Source organism: Dipodomys ordii, unplaced genomic scaffold (assembly GCF_000151885.1).
Source record: "Dipodomys ordii isolate 6190 unplaced genomic scaffold, Dord_2.0 Scaffold151, whole genome shotgun sequence".
NCBI classification, from domain to species: domain Eukaryota; kingdom Metazoa; phylum Chordata; class Mammalia; order Rodentia; family Heteromyidae; genus Dipodomys; species Dipodomys ordii.
Window position 1 is genome coordinate 2,833,330 of NW_012267367.1, and position 17,943 is coordinate 2,851,272.

General features: G+C 39.5%; 1 protein-coding gene across 2 annotated transcripts in view; it reads right to left on the reverse strand.

Moving 5' to 3' along the window:
* The window catches only part of Col14a1 (collagen, type XIV, alpha 1), a 165,507-nt gene that overhangs the window by 79,262 nt on the left and 68,302 nt on the right, over nt 1-17,943 (reverse strand). For both annotated transcript variants that reach the window (XM_013032216.1, XM_013032215.1), the window contains exons 19-22: nt 12,643-12,772; nt 10,496-10,618; nt 10,180-10,329; nt 6,198-6,314 (exon numbers count right to left, since the gene is read on the reverse strand). In XM_013032216.1, the coding sequence (XP_012887670.1) occupies nt 6,198-6,314; nt 10,180-10,329; nt 10,496-10,618; nt 12,643-12,772 (520 nt within the window). The remainder of the gene's footprint in view (nt 1-6,197; nt 6,315-10,179; nt 10,330-10,495; nt 10,619-12,642; nt 12,773-17,943) is intronic.

Below are 17,943 nucleotides of genomic sequence, written 5' to 3' on the forward strand. Positions count from 1 at the left end.
GAAAGAAAGAAAGAAAGAAAGAAAGAAAGAAAGAAAGAAAGAAAGAAAGAAAGAAAGAAAGAAAGAAAGAAAGAAAGAAAGGAAAGAGAGGAAAGAAAGAAAGGAAAGAAAGAGAAAAGTTCATCCGGTTGGAGAATGAAGGAAGGAACACAGTGTTGATGGCACAGAGACACAAGAACTTGAAGAGATCTGCCATACCCAGTCTTAGACGTCAACTCACCTGAACACTCATGTAGAGAAGGAGAACCCGGAAGAACTCTATGAACTAGGGAGCTCTCAGGGTCATAACTTACCAAGACCATTCAAAAGTTGAATGGCAAGTGAACTTGGCATTGAACTTGGCAAGTGGCTGACTGACCAATTTTATTTCAGTTTCTCCTAAGAGGACCTTCTTCTGGTAATCATTTTCCTCTTGGCCATAAAAGTATCATAAGGTTTACATAAATGGAGGACATCTGTTATTTTTGCCTGCCTCGCATCTGATCCTCCTTTGTTTGAATCCTTTTATCCCACTTTTGGTCTTGATTTAGGGCGAGTAAAAGCCCCTCCACTCTTCTTCATGTTTGCCTCCAGATCACAAGCATAGAAGCAACCAGGTTCACCCGAATCAGTTCATTTCATGCTCTGAGTTCAATGTAACCCATACCAGAACAATATGACTCAGCTCTTGGATCTCTGTTTGGAACATTGAGAACAAGAAGCTCTCCTTCACTAAGCCTTCAAAGTTGGAAGCTGGGAGAATGTAATTCTGAACCATACTGGGCTCACTCACAGCGCCTGGCAGAGAAGGAAGACGAAGAAAAGCAAAGCAGAAGGATGGAACAAGACTTCATCTCAATGACAGTGTTTGAACTCACATATCTAGATGTGACTCAAGTAAGACAATTTCGGGCTTCTCAGCATATGAACTAATACTTTGACCCTTCGGCTTTGTCTATGCTTCTATAAACAAACTTGAATGGCAAAGCCTAGATAATGTATTCACAAAATCCTTGAAAATGTGCAGGTATTGGCTACCATTAATAACTTGAAAGAAAGTAATTTTAAATTGCTTATAGCAGAGATTTCTGTACTGACTTCTGAGTAAAATACACTACCTGATCAAGCTATGGAAACTATGTATTTTAAAAATCTGGAAAGTGACTCACTAAACTACAGAAAGGTTGATGAGAGACAGCTTTCTTCAACCTACTACTTGGAGAAATCTGGTCCCATTTCTGGCTTAGATAGGTAAGAAATTTCTAGAAAGGCAACAACAGTTGTCAATGGAATATTTTACAAAGTCAACACACTTGTACTCTGTCTGGGACTCCTCTGACCATTGAAGAATGAGCACCGTGGAAACTTTCCTTGAATCAGCATGGTGACTGCATTTCTCTGTAAGATAAAGGTGCTCCACCTAATTTTTCCCCACTACAGGGTAGAAAGACTATTCCTTGATCCAAATCATATAATATCTAAACCCATCCCTACTGCTACCCTGACATTCACTTGCCCACTAAACATTCCGTCCTAAACTTTACTAATAAATATCTTTTAGTTAGAAAACTGGATAAATAAGATATAGGCTAATTTTGATCATAAGTTTCTCAGTTATAAGTTCAAATCAGAAGTAAACTGAACAACACTTTAAAACATTCTAAAATAATTGAGACTATAGAGACCCATGAATTATTTATTACAGACTGAAAATAATGCTAAAGGAGTATAAGTTAATTAATTAGAAAATTATATATACACATATATAAAACCATACATTTATACATATATGTATATTTATATATATATCACTATATACATACAGATTCATTATATATATTTTATATGTGTATATATCTCATTTTTTTAGCCAACAAAGATCTTAGCTTCAGAAAGAATTTATTGTGGTTTTAATGATCAGATAAGTGTTATCAGACACATTAACCATATCTGCTGATAAACAATCTCCAGTCTCCTGTATAAATATGGTACACTAAAATCACTGAATGAAAAAACATTTAAAAGTCATACTAATTCCATTGATAAAGCTAGTCTTGATGCAACTTTTCATCAAGCTACAGTTATAATTTTTTACAAAACACAATGAATAGCCACTAGAACTTATAGTTACTCTACTTTAATTTCTTTAGTTATATAAAAGATTTAAAATACCATATAATAGTTTAAGAGTGTAATTATATTTAGTATTGTAAATCCTAACGAATACCATTAAGTGTCAGCTCTGCTATACTGAAGTGGGACTTAGAAAGATATGAAATATAACTCAAGGTTCTCTAGTTATTCCTCAACTAACAGTGTACCTTTCATCTACTTAAGCGTCTCATAAATCATATTTAATACAACCACAAAACTAATGTGTGCTTTCCTGACTTTCTTTTCCTCAATGTTTATTCCATATTAAACTACCACTCCACATTTGTAGCTGATGTCAGGTTTGTATTATACACAGGCTATCTTGGCTGGAACTGACAGCAAATTCTTCTAGAATGTTCTTCCTAGCTCAGCTCATATTCTAAAGGAAGCAGATTTACAAATGACCTCAACATGCCCCCAAACAATGTGTTCTACTTTATGGGTTAAATCCACTGTGGGATTTATGAGTCAGGCATAATAGTGCATGCAGACAGAGGAAGGAAGTTCATGGGGTTTGAGGCTAGCTTAGACTATATGGCCAGTTTAGGGCTAGCCTGAGCTACATGGCAGCTTGTGTCAAAACACTAAGGGCATGCCGGGCACTGGTGGCTCATACCTGTAATCCTAGCTATTCAGGAGGCTGAGATCTGAGGATCATGGTTCAATGCCAGCCCAGTCAGGAAAGTCCGTGAAACTCTTATCTTCAGTAAACTACCAGAAAACTGGAAGTGGCATTGTGTCTCAAGAGGTAGCGTGCTAGACTTGAGCTAAAGAGCTGAGGGACAGCATCAGGCCCAGAGTTCAAGCCCCACAACCGACAAAACAACAACAAAGAAAAACACCAAGGACATATTTCACTTAATATATTTTTCCAAGTCTTTCCATTTCCTTATTAATGGTACAATATCATTCTTTGTGATGGAAGAGTAGAATTCCATTGTGTATATATGCCACATATTCTTGACCCATTCGTCCACTGAGGGCATCTGGGTTGATTCCATATCTTGGCTATGGTAATAAATGTTGCAATGAACATGGTTGTGCTGATAGCTTTCGTGTGGCCTGGTGTGTGGTCTACTGGGTAAATGCCCAGGAGAGGAATTGCTGAGTCATAGGGAAGCTCTATGTTTAGTCTTTTGAGGAACCTCCATCCTGCTTTCCAGAGTGGTTGAATAAGTTTACATTCCCATCAACAGTATATTGTTAGTTTTCTTGAAAATGACCATTCTAACTTGAGTGAGGTGGGATCTCAATGCTGTTTTGATTTGCATTTCTTTTATAGCAGAGATGTTGGGCCCAAAGAAACAAAAGCTACACGTTTTCCCGAATGTGCCTATAAATCTGCAAGTAAATACACTACATGATTAAAAAGAACACACTAGGTCCCATGGTTTCCCTTATTTGCAATAACTAGTATATGTCTGAGTCAAGCAGAAAAGGTCAGATAAGTTGATGTTAGGAAAGTGAACCCCAAGATAAGTATTCAAATGTTTTTTTTCTTTCATGTGATTGTTTCTAACATATTTATAAGATGATTTCTTTGTTGCTTTGTATGTCCCTCCCCCACGGTATAACCCCTGCTTTCACTGTATTTGGTGTTGGTATAATTTGGGAGGGGAAGGGAAAAAACAAATCGTTTACATAGGGATACAGGTGGACCCATCGCAACAATGAGATCTACAAGTCATTATGTCAAAAAACGAACTTTACAACTTTGGTGGGAGGGGAGGAGCAGGTGGGGGGGCAGGACGGGAAGGGATAGGAAAGGGAAACAAAGGAGGAGGCAACACTGCTTGATAAGAAATGTACTCATTATCTTGCCCATTTAATTGCAACCCCTCTGTATGGTATTTTCACAATTAAAAAAATACACTAGGACATGATAAATTATTCAGGTCTCTAGACATTCACACAATAAGACATAAAGAGGATATTCATATGTGCATATGATCATATAAAATAATATTTTATAAAATTAACTACAAGAAATGGAAACAAGATTTTTGTTGTTGCTGCTGCTGTTTTTGTTGTCTTTTCTTTTTGTCTTGTTTAGTTGTCTTTGGGAGGGTATGGGGGAGGCATAGAAAAGGTAGGACAAAAGATAAAGAAGGGCTGGGATGTAGCTCAGTGGCAAAGCGCTTGCCTAGCAAGCGCAACGTCCTGGGTTCAATCCCCAGTACCAAAAAAGAAAGACACGCACAAAAAAAGATAAAGAAATGCAGCAGTGATGTTCACTAGACACTATGTGGAAAACAAGCTACACAACTTGGGGGTGACATGGTTCAAAAAGAAATGTGCTCATTACCCAACTTATGTAACTGTCACCTCTCTGGACATTACTTCTACAATAACAATAAAATATATTTTAAAAATACTAACGTACTGATGGGCTGGGAAGGTGGCTCAGTGGTACAGCGCTTGCCTTGCATGCTCAAGGCCCTGGGTTCGATTCCTCAGCACCACATAAGCAAAAAGAAAAAAGCTGGAAGTGGCACTGTGGCTCAAGTGGTAGAGCGCTAGCCTTGAGCTGAAGAGCTGAGGGACAGCGCCCAGGCCCAGAGTTCAGGCCCCACGACCGGACCCCCCAAAAAAAAAATACTAACGTACTGAATTTAGAAAACCTAATGTTTGAATTGATTGATTAATGTATTATCAATACATTCATTCTGAACATACTAAATATATTAGAACTACATTTGGGCATATGGCAAATGTTTAGAAATTACAACTTACAATAATTGATGAAAAAACAAACAAGCAAAGGACAGTGAATGTACTTCAGTAAAATACTTGCTTACCATGCCCAAGATCCTGAGTTCAATCCCAAGCACCACAGATAAAAACACTAAAAGTAAGACTGGGATTTTTTTTCAGTGTGAGGCTTGAACTCAGGACCTGGGCACTGTGCCTGAGCTCTTTTTTGCTGAAGGCTAGCTCCCAGACTTTCCTAACTGGGCTGCCTTTGAACTGTGATCCTCAGATATCAGCCTCCTATATGGCTAGAATTACAGATATAAGCCACCAGCACCCAACATGGTTTTGGGGTTTGTTTTTTTAAGTGTGGTTGTTATTAAGAATAGGGGCCACAAAAATCCAGTCTTAAATAAAGATATTTGTTTCTGACACTTTTTTGTGATAGGGTATGATAGTCTTCTTGATTCAGGCACCTAGTGCTGAGATTTGAGGCATATACTTCCAAAATCCACTTAATGAAAAAATAAAAATAAATGGAGAAACCAAGATCAATTGCCCACAAAAACAGGCTACATTCTTAAAATTTTTATTACTCAAGTTTGGAACGTGAAAAACATTTCATTTGGGATTTTCTACTGTTTTCTGTCATTCCCATGCAATAACATTTCTCTTTTAGTGTTATTCCAATCAAATGAAATTAATTTTCACTACTTTGCTTCATTTTCTGAACGCTGTCTATGCTGATAAGGAAAAGCATTAACAGTCCCCAGATATTCTTTTTTTTTTTTGAGAAATCAGAATGTTTCTGCTGTTCTTAATGTGATTTTTTTTTTTAATGGTGATGAGGAGAGATTTTTATGACTGTGCTCTGAAACAATTTCACGAGAAATGTAATGCTGGAAAACTTGATCCTGATGAGATGACCTGGCTATCTGATAACCTGATCCAGAATAAGAACTTGCTATTCACCAATTATCTCAAAAAAATTCAAACCTGATGTCCCCGGAGCAGACGCCAAAATTATTGCCACACAATTCTGTTCACAGGCTGTGAACAGCAGCTCGCATTTCTCAAGCACTTCCTGTTGCACACTCTCCTTGGAGAGTCTCTCAGATGAAGCTTCATGCAATCCCTTACACAGCACTGTGGTTGTATTTATTAACAGATGGGGGAGATGGAGGTTTGGACCAGTTAAGTAATTAAATTTAATTAACCAATCCGACTCTCTCCATGTGCTAAAACACTTATCACTATACAAATGGCTTCCAGAATAGGGTTTTTGTCTAATTTAGCTATGCATGGTCTATAGCAATTTGTATAGAATCAAGTACATAAGTAGTTGACATACACATACGTGAGATTGTGCTTACCCTGGAGGGATTCTAGAACTATCCTGTAGGCTGTGGCGTGACGCTGCACCTGCCATCCAACACACAAGCTGGTCATTTCAATCTGGTGGGCTTGGAGATCGGTCACACCCAAATACACTATAATGACAGAGAAACGTTACTGGGTTACAGCACAGAGCTGCAGATGTCCCTATATCTGAAATTAATTTAGGGTAAAATTCTCATACTCAGAGGTAGAAGAGGAAATCCTCCATCCCCTAGAAAGTGCACAAAGACAACAATTTCATAACTGGAGAAGATGTTTTCTGAAACATTATCTGTGAAGTTGTCTGGTGCTCATAAATGAAAAAGAACGCATATGTTCACAGGGAAAAAGTCAGACACAAAATGGGTGATTTTCTTCTTCTGTTATTTACGTGTGCTTTCCACAAGTTCTGCAACAAACATAAAATACTTCTCTAATAAAAGAGTGAATAGATACAATATGTACCTAACCAGTGCAGATAGCCATGATTTAAATAAAAAGGAAGAACAACGCCGACAATGAAAGTGCCACACAAACACCACTGCGTGAGATCACGGGGTACTGTTACTTGGTTTCCTTCACTTAACACAATGCTTTCCCCACCACCACCCTGATCTCCCAGTGTCTCATCCATGCTATTGCAAATAACTGAACTTCATTCTTCTTAATGGCCAAATGGCATTCCATCGTGATCTCACTCATCTGTAGACACTAACAAGGCTGATCTCATAAAGGCAGAAGTAGAGGCTCCCAGAGACTAGAGTGATGGGGAGAGGATTGACAGTGGGCACTCGGCTACAGAGAAGACAGGAGAAGTCGATTCTAGTGCTTGATCACCCGGCTGGATAAGCACCATTGATAACAATGCATTAGGACTTTGAATGTGTGTACCACACAAAAAAAATGATTTTTCTTTCTGGACTTGAAAAGATTACAGAAGGAGGTTATAATTTCCAGTGCTTCTGAATCGCAGTCATCCCTTGATCATTCTCCTTCGTCTGTCTGTTTCTTCCCTTCATGCTCCTTTCACAACTCTGCTTCCTTTAACCATATGTACATGGAGTATTCTGACTGTATTTGTCCAGCTTCCTTAGAAATGATTAATTTTAAGGTGATAGGTCAATTATCCTGATTTGATCATTCTACCAAATCCAAATCTCAAAGCATGACATGATGCCCTACAAATACATATGAGTGTGTATCGATCAAAATTTTTAAGACCAACCAAAATATAACTGAGAATGAGTATAGTTTTGATTTTTTTTACATGAAAGACAAGTAGAGTACTAGTGGCTGATGCCTGTAATCCTAGCTACTTGAGAGGCTAAGAACTGAGATCATAATTTGAAGCCAGCCCACATAGGAATGTCTATGAGACTCTTATCTCCAATTCACACCAAAAAAAGTGAAGGTGAAGCTCAATTAGTAGAGCACAAGCCTTAAACAAAAATCCCAGGCCCTGACTTCAAGCCCCAGGATGGGTATAAATAAATAAATAAATAAATAAATACAAGCAAATTATTTTTAAATGCATAGATTTCTATTTATCTTAAAATGCTGGACACAATATTGGAAATGCTGGACACAATATTGGAAAGCAATAAAAAACATTCTCTTTTCAGGGACTACACAGGAGTTAGCTCCTGGTGCCTAACATTAAATCTAAACAGTAAAAATGCTGAAAATTAATATTTACTTGCCCTAAAGACCTGACTTCTATCCATATAATTTTCTCTTATGTCCCTCTCTTCTACCTAACTCAAAATAAAGTTGCCTAAATAATGTTGTTGTCAAAATGGTACAAATAACCTTATGTAACCATTATTTTAGGAAATTAATAATGGCTCACATAAACACTCTAACTTTTTAAAATATTAGAGTATTTGCCATTTTGCTTGTGAGGAAGAGAAATATCTGTAATAAAGAGCCCACTTGATTTTTATTTTAAGGACAAAAGAATAAAACAATATAACAGCTTCAGTCTTTTAAAATATGTTTGGAATTTTCAACATCTATTTGTTAAGGGAGAGAAGAGGGAAGGATACAGGAAAAGGAAAATAGAAAAAGGCAAGAAAGAGGGGTTGAGGGTGTGGTTTAGTGGTAGACTGCTCCTCTAACGTGTGTAATGGGTTCCATCCCCAGCACTGGAGACAGATCAGGAGAAGGGAGAGGTTGGAAGAGAGGGGAGGGGGAGAATGGGAAGGATTGCATCAGAAATGCACAAAACAGAAAACAAAACTAGCCTGGGCAGGAAAGTCCCCAAGACTCTTATCACCATTTAACTACCAGAAAACTGGCACTGTGGCTCAAAGTGGTAGAGCACTAGCCTTGAACAAAAGAGCTCAGGGACAGAGTCTAGGGCCCTGAGTTCAAGCTCCATGACTTGGGGCGGGGAGGGGGAGAAGAAGAAAAAGACAGAAGTGATACAGACAGGGTGTATACAGGATAATCCAGCAAGGAAAATAGAATAGAAGAGAGTAGAGAGTGTGTGAAAATGTGCAAGCACAGGATGGTGAGGCAAAGGAGGGGTTGGGAGCTGATGTAATAACACAACAGAGGCATATACTTAGTGCCCAGAACAGTGTGACTTCAGCAGACCACAAACTAAGGTTTCCCCACACTGGCTGAAGACAGAGACCATTTCTTTTGGTGCTGAATTTGTGCAGTCTCTAGCCTTTAAGACCTCCCCCCCACCCCAAGATATTCTACTAAAGAGAATTTAAGAACCTCCTTTAATGAAAGAGCTAACTCTTAGAAGAAATCCAGGGTGGTCTGGGGCCTGGTTTAATAAAGGCCCGTTCTTTTCTACTACTGGTTTTATGAGATTCATTATTTGATTAGAAATGAGGGTAAGATACATGGCAAGTGCATAAACCTTGATTATTGCAATAATAATGGTGGTTATTCATTGAAGGTTAGCTCTGTCTACGCTGTGTGTGTGTGTGTGTGTGTGTGTGTGTGTGTGTGTGTGTGTGTATATGTAGTTCTCCTTTATCTTCACAATGATTGCCATAAAGCACTATTGTCTTCATTTTAATGTTGAGAAAACCTGGGCTGGGAAGAGTTAAGTAATTTGCCCAGGGCTATAGCTAACAAGGAACACACTTAAGTCGTATTCTTTTGATTACCACACAATTATCACTCTCAAGAATGGCACACAGATTGGAGATAGCACCAGGGCACTTTAATTAGCACAAAACCAACCCATTTGTAATTGGGTCCACTTATGTATTATTTAGAATACAGATCTTCTGTTTATGGTAATTATATGGGTTTTGAAAAATATTTAGGTCCAAAACTGTAAGTCAGTTTAAAGAAATATGTTAGACAGATGGTGTGGAAGTCTATACAACCAACTTCAGGAGCATGGAAATGGGACAACATCGTGTTACTCCATGGGTATCTGGGCACTCCATATGTTAATGAGAATTCCCAGATGGCATTGCAGACAGCATGAAGGAGCATAAGAGAGTACAGAACATACTTTTAGCTAACAGGGTGTGTGTGTGTGTGTGTGTGTGTGTGTGTGTGTGTGTGTGCACGCGTGCGCACAAGTGCGCGCATGTGCACATGCATGCATGCACATGAAAGAGAAGCAATGGCATTGGGCATTGAAAAGCAACGCCTTTTCCCTGGCCCAACTTTGTCTGGCACTGGCCAGGTCAGGCTACAGACTATCTGGAAATTTTCTCCTAATTTGGCCAATGCCAACAACAACTTTCCAGAAGGAAATCCCATCTGCAACCACCAAGCCTATCTGAATGCCAGCTGCTGACAGCCACTTGCCAACTAGGGCTCTGTACCACCCGGAGGAAAGCACACACCTTTCTTTCCATGAAACACCATCCAGAATGGGCAATGCTGAGGACAAGGAAAGCCAACCGCCGGCATTAACGCAAGGGTTGAGTTACAAGTCCCAGGGAAAAAGCAAACAGCAAAGCCACCTGTGGGACTGAGGCTAGTGCAGGGGAATCTTACATGTTTTTACCAGGCCTGACAGAGCATCGCTGAAGCCTTCGGCCTGGGAGGCAAATATCTTCACATTGTAGTCCATGCCACTGAGGAGGTTCGTGATCAAAATGGTGTTAACGTCAGCGCCCACAAAAGTTTCCAGTGTAGGGCCAGGAACTAGAGAAGAAAGTACAAGCAAAGTGACGACAGAAAGTGGAAATGCAAGGACTGGCTCTCGGGCTTGCCTCCCCACTGCAGGTCCTAAGGACAATCCTGAGTACACACATACAGAGACGGATACATATATGGTAGGACCCCACTGGGGTTCCTGACCGATACTTACCACTGACAGGTTTGTAGACAATCCTGTAGCCCTTTACAGGACCAGCTGGGGGATCCCATGTGATACGCAGCCGGTTATACCATTCTTCTGAGACTCTCAGATTTTGAGGACCAGAGGATGGCACTGAGCAGAAGAGAAAAGAAAAAAAATAGGGACTTAATATGATTTCCTCCCATTCTTGCTTAGCTTTTTCATTCAAGGCTGGTATCCTACCTACCACCTGCATTTCTAGTAGTTCATCAGAGATAAAAGTCTTTCCTGCCTAAACTGGCTTCAAGCTGAGATCCTGAGATCTCAGCTTCCTAATTAGCTAGGATTACAGGCGTATGCCACTTGGTGCCTTGCTTGCTATATCATTTTCTTCTTTATGACAGAATCTAAGATATCTCCCATAAGGTCAACCACATTCCTAAGTGGAAGTTCAATGAAGCACAAAGCCTGTGTGACTTTGATTATTTTTTTATATTAAATATTTCAAAAATTTCTCTCTGAGTAAAGTTTTATCTGAAATCCAAAGGCTCTTAAGAGTCATGTCAGTTTGTTTCTCTCCAATAATTTTGAGGGAAAATTAAATGAACAATATTTATTAAAAATTTCTCTCTATGCACCATTCTGTTCCACAGATATCAAAGTCTGCTTCTCACACCTTGTGAATGTGATTATTCTCAGAGGTAAAAATCTGATGATTCCTTGCTTTCTTCTTTATCCTAATTAATTATATTGTTTGAAGATTTGTAACACTGTCAATTTTTGTAGACACACTGGTCATTTATATGAAGAACTTTATATACTATTCTTCATCTTGAAAGATCTTATCATCACCACTTTCTTATCCATAGACTCAATTGTGTTGACCACTCGGCTACAGTAGCTAATCGACTACAATAGATAATCAACTCATTTTTAAAACAATTTTTACCACTCCAGAGATTGTTATAGGTAATGGCACTTCTGTCATGAGTTTGAGGCTATATTTCTAAGTTTTTATTTGGGTCAAATAATGCTTGAGTGGCTGGGAAGGTGGCTCAGCAGTAGAGTGCTTGCCTTGCATGCATGAGGCCCTGGGTTCGATTCCTCAGCACCACATAAGCAAAAAGAAAAGCCGGAAGTGGCGCTGTGGCTCAAGTGGTGGAGTGCTAGCCTTGAGCTGAAGAGCTGAGGGACAGCGCCCAGGCCCAGAGTTCAGGCCCCACAACCGGACCCCCCCCAAAAAAAATAATAATGCTTGATTTTCATCTTTAATTTCTGCTTAAGTTTGTGGCTTTCAAATGCTTGTTTAGCAGCAAAAATACCAACAACTAGCCAGAATCCACAATGCATAGAACAAAACCAGATGTTACTATACATAGACATCTCAACACATACACTGTCTCCAAATGCATACAATAAATTCAGTGATCCGGTGTATGAGAGCAATTCAAGATGCCAACATTCTAGAAAAATGAAGGGGAAAGCTGGAAACTCCCCAGCCGCATTCCTCTTCTCCCTTCTTCTCTTCCTCGGGGATGCTGAGGCAGTCACTATGGCAACGCTGAGGGCTCAGAAGACTCTAGGCGGGCTTGGCCTTGATTGGAGTCTGTGTCAGGGCACCAGTAGATGGGTACCAGAGTAGAGACACAGACCAGCACTGTTAAATGAGGACATGATGCTGATTTGCCCAGCTTTGCCCAACTGAGTAGAATCAGGACTTTGGACTGCAGGATTTTAATGGCTGGCAGTGATTTGAGGTCATGTGGATGGTTTGTAAAGCCCCTCAGGCTTCTTTGAGAACAGAGGACAGCAACTGTGGTTGAAGGAAGACCCCAGAGACTAGTGCATTGCTCCAGGTGAGGCCCAGAGAGGTGGGGATTGTTAAAACCTGTGAGATATACAGAAAGTAGACTGCAGCATCCACTGTGTTCATCATTGGAGTTTTTGACAAATTAGACACTGGAGGAGAAAGATTTTCTTTTTTCAAGACAGCTTTTTGATGGAAAAAGACAACTGAAGTCCATAGTCATTTAAACAACTTGCCCAAAGTCCCACAAGTTGACAGATTTTGGTCTCCAATACCTTTTGTTCTTTATAGCACACAGCACTGTGTTTTGAATATGAGTGGTTCCAATTCATGAGACACCTAGAATCCGAAGGAAGAAAGCTTCACTTACAGGTTTTTCCAGGAGCGGAGACGCTGACCCCCTCTCTGTCGGTGTAGAGGGGTGTCACTGTGACTTTGTATTCCATATCTGGAAGCAGAGCCTTCAGGAGGATACTGTTCTGGCTGCCAGGCACCATGACCTGAATAGAAATGCAAAGAAACCACAGACCTAGTCAGAGCCTCTGCTCCCACTGTCCCGCCCATGCAGCCCGACTGTAGATGTTTTGAAGTGATCAGAAAGGAGATATGTTTGAGGAGTGATGAGAAAAGAACAGGCGTTCATGCAAAAGCGTTTCTCTCTGATGGGTCCTGCCTAGTCACCCTGTGTTTATCATTGCAAGTACAGAAGGTTTAAGTTTGAAACTCATAGACTGTCAGGGGCACTCATCTCTCAACGACTTTTCAACATGGATAACATTTCCAGAAGAAGAGGGTAAAAAATGGCCTGGTGAGCTAGCAGGTGTTTATGGACCAGAATGTTCATTCTATAACCCAGATTGCTGTTTATCAGTGCTGCTCTGATGTGCACTATTGTCTTACAAATCCGGCCTCCCCTGCTTTCCTCCCTTAGAGATAGCCTGACCCCCCATGTTTCACCCTTTCAATTGGAAAGAATGGATGCCAGCCAAGAGAAACAGAGCCAGGCTTCAAGAGCCAAGATTTCCAAATTGAAACGTATTTGCTGACAACACTTCAAAAAATAAAAATCACTGCAGCCATTTTATTTCTGAAAAGAGCTGTCTTCCACAATCTGGAGCCACCATCTGTCTGTGTGTAAAAGACTGTGGGGGGGGGGAAGAAAGAAAGAAAAAGAGCAGAGTAACACGAAAGCCGCTCCACCAGCACGCGTGCACCCTCATGGCTGGTAAGCCCTGGGGTCCGCAGGAGGATGCTGAGGGCCAGGAAAGGAGCCAGCTTGCAAGGCTGAGACCACAGAGCGCCACCCCCCTGCTGCAGTAGGAGCTGGAATGTCTCAGGACCATTAGGAATCTAATTACAGCTGGGAGAAATGCTAGGATGTAAGAACTGACCCAAATGGACTTAACAGAGGCCCAAGACTGAAATAGCTGGAGAGCATGTTCCATTCCAGGCCTATGTATTGCCAGCAAGTCAAGGGCGGAGCTGCCTCCTTTGAGATGAACCCATAAATCATGGGATGAACCCTAGAAAGCCTCGCGTTGAACCGAAAAATGGCTGTTACTAAGATATTGCAAAACTCTAGAAAGGCAATTATTTTTATATGAAAAAGGAAGTCTGGATTCGCTGATTTTATAAATATAACTCTGCTCCTCACAGGAGAAGGCACCGAAATGTACAGGATTGTTCTGACTTAAACCCAGAAATCTGCTTTATTCCAGGGTAAGTTAGACAACCCTGGCAATCAGGACATGGGGAAGAGCTGAGGCTGCCCTGACTTGCATTACACTGTCAGTGTAGTTTCCTTCAGGGTATTTTTTTTTCTTAAATTTAACTCCAGTGGAGCACAGAGCTGCAGTGTTCATCCCAAGCTGTCTGTCTAGCAAACCACCCATGTAGATGCTCCTTAAATAAGGTCATGTCTCAGGCTGAGAAGCCCATGGTCTGGCACTCAAAGATAGCCTGAGGAGTACTGAAACATGGCACTTGTTTCTCTTATCAGAAAGTCATAATAATATCTCTCACTCGTCCATCACACTTTCATCATTATCATCTCCACAACATTTCGTAGTCAGGGGTATCATTAAGGTCCTTTACAGATGGGGAAACTGAGGCCCACAGAGCCCAGTCAAGGGGCCATATTGAAACTCCAAGAATCTAGTCCAGGCTTTACTATAACTCTTTTTTCATGGGCTTGAACTCTGGGCCTGGGCACTGTCCCTCAGCTCTTCAGCTCAAGGCTAGTGCTCTACCACGCGAGCCACAGCGCCACTTCCAGTTTTCTGGTGGTTAATTGGAGATAAGAGTCTCACCGACTTGCTTGCCTAGGCTGGCTTTGAACTATGATCCTCAGATCTTAGCCTCCTGGGTAGCTAGGATGACAGGTGTGAACCACCAGCACCCAGCTATTAAAACTCTTGTTGGCTACTCAACATGAGTACACAACACAAATTTTTGGTATTCAAACTACTGGTGTTCATTTCCAAGAATAAAATGGAAATCTCTTCTACGGTGGGCCAAGTACTTTCTGCCTGTTGAAGCAAAATAGAGTGAAAAAAATGAACAAATACAATAAAGCAGTCTTACTAAAAATAAATGCTGCTGGTCATAGCAGATGGTACATTTTCATTTATGAAACAGATCTATAAAAGATGTTCATGACTAAATGGAACACAAACATTGCCAGTAAATGTTGTTTTTTAAATTTTTTTTAGAAATGCAACTTTATATCAGGTGGCTCATGCTTATAATTGTGGCTACTCTAGAGGCTGAGATCTGAAGATCTCCAGAGCAGAGAAGTTCGTGACAATTTTTTCTTCATTTAACCACCAAAAAGCCAGAAGTAAAGTTGTGGCTCAAGTGATACAGTGTTAGCCTTGACCAAAAAAGTTAACAGACAGTACCCAGAACCCTGAGTTTTAAGCTTCGGGTCTGGCACAAAGTAAAGAAAGAAATGCAATGTCATGTCTTGCTGTGCAATCACCCCGATCTTTCAGAGCTGCCTGGATCACAGGCACAAGTTTTGCCCTGAAGTTAAAGATGAATTACATGTACCTCATTTCATTTCCATCTCATGAACTTCTGTTTCAGACAGCGCCTCACAAACAGTGATGATGGATTGAAGTAGGAGCAGTTTGTTATTTTAATTCCAATTATTGCAGGCTGACGTTTGTATAAAACACCACAAAACAAAACTGCTAGAAACGTGGTGTGATTTGATTGTTGCAGCAATGTCAAATTTCTACCAATGTTTTTTTAAAGCTTAAAATGTGAATCTGTCCTGCAGGAGACTGAGCCACACATTGAGTCGCCATACTCTAGAAATTTCTTTACAACTCAGAATTCAAGCCTGAGTAACACTTCTGACGTGTCAGCTCTAGAAAGTTTGGAATCTTGTCCAGTTTTGTGCACATAAATTGGAAAGCTCTGAATCCTTGTAAAATATATGGCAAGTAGTTTTATTCTAAGAGTTCAGTTATTTGGAAATGTTTGATAGATTTGATTATGCATAGACAACATGTTAATAATTCACATGCATTTATGGGTAAAATAAATTTAATTCTCTTGTTCTGTTTGGTTTACAAACAAATTTATAAAAGATGTTCATGACTAAATGGAATACAAACATTGCCAGTGAATTTCATGATTTGATTTGATTTTTTTAAGAAATGCAACTTCATACCAAGCACTGGCATGAAGTTATTCTCCAACTTCAATACTTTTACTCATTCCTTCTTGAAATAATAGTCAAGAAAAAATTAGAAAGATAGTAAGAGAGATATGTATCTTATCTGGGCAAATGCCCTTTCCTGAATTTAGATGCATTAGCCATCTATCTTTCCTAGATATACATTTTAATTTTAAGATGTCATTTGGTCCGTGTAATTACAAGACCTTTGAATTTTGACATAGGTCTGCATCTAACAGTTCTGTATTAATTTCGTACTCTGAACTTAGATGTATGCCACATTCTATGTCCAATAACAACACATTACACTTGCATAGCAGTAACACTTGACAAAACACAGATATAATCTCAATCCTATGTTGAGAAAGGGCCTTTAATTTATGTACACAAACCTAATTTAACTTAAATCCACTAAAGAAATTTGACATTTAAAGAATTCCACAGCACTTTCTTTTAAATAGCAAAGAAGAATCATGTCTGCACAGTAAATTTGTCAATATTTTTCATTTTCATTAAAGGTTTGTTTAACCTGGGCAGACTAAGACCTCTGATCTTAGTTTCCCTTCAGCTAGGTGTCCAAGTGTTTCAAACATAAACAGTGTGAATTGAAAGAAACAAGCAAAGGGAAAATTATCTAAAAACAACCCAATGAAAATATTATTATTATTTTACCTTGCACAGTTTAACAAGTGCATGCATGAGATTAAATTGTTAACCTTGCTACATAAGCAGGACTAATTCACCAACGGGCTTCATGTGTTTCTTGGAAAGAATGAAGAAACAGAAATCAAAACTAAATCTCCTTGTACTGTAAAGTCTCTAGGGATCTCATTCTTGAGAACTAAAGTACAATAGTGTAATTGTAGGAAAATAAAATGTCCAAATTACATATTTAATAGCCATACTTAAGCAGCATTTTCATTTTGCCAAATTGCTAATTATGAAGCCTTTGAAATACATGGTCAGAGTAAATTAAATCTATTTTGTCCTGTCAGGGGGTGTGCTAGTACTGAGGCTTGAACTCTGATTTGGCTTCTTTACTCAAGGCTGGTATTCTACAATTTGAGCCACACCTCACATCAAGTTTCTGCTGCTTAATTAGAAATGAGAGTCTCGCAGATTTGTCCGTCTGGGCTGGCTTCAAACCTCAATCCTCAGATCTTAGCCTACTGAGTAGCTAGGATTACTGGTTTAAGCTGCCAGCACTTGGCTTCCATCTACTTTGTTCAAATATCCATTCACTTTCTCCAGAATACTCTCAGACAAATCTCATGAACCTGCTGACCCTCACCACAGAAGAGCTATGGATAGGCTTGTGTCCTAAGATAGCTCCCTATCACTTAGACACTTAGAATTTTGCTTTTAGATAATCGCTTACTTATGCAGTTCAATAAAAGTGATTTTCCATCAAAGGTTTTATAAGAAAGAAAGGATAGTGTTATTTTGGGGCAATATTGAATTTTGGAGACTTCTTTCCGAAAGTGTCAAAGAATAGAAAAAGGCAAGCAAATAGGAGCTATAAATAAAGTATACACCAAGACACAATAGATAGACAGACAGTACCTTCTGGCTGAAAGCTAGAGCAACCTGGTCTAACCAGGCATATATCTGGGAGACAACTTAGGTTCCAGACTAAAAGGAATGATCTGGTATAAAGTAAGAAAATACTGGGAGATGACTAGCTTTGCCATGTAGAAATATAGCTAAAACAACTTAAAAATACTCAATGTATAAACATCTAAATCTCTGAGGAAAGACACCCATGATTAAGAATGAACAAGGAATAACTCTAAATCTACTCAAAAATCTAAATCTACTTTTTGTTCACAGCCGATCTATTGTTAGGAACATTCCAGCTAAATAAGACCTCTCATGCATGCCTTACTTTAAAACTTTCCATCAGATTCCCAAGGAAAAGTTTAATACTATGTCAAACCTTTTCATATGTATCTACATAGATATTTACAGTATAGTAACCTTTTGTCT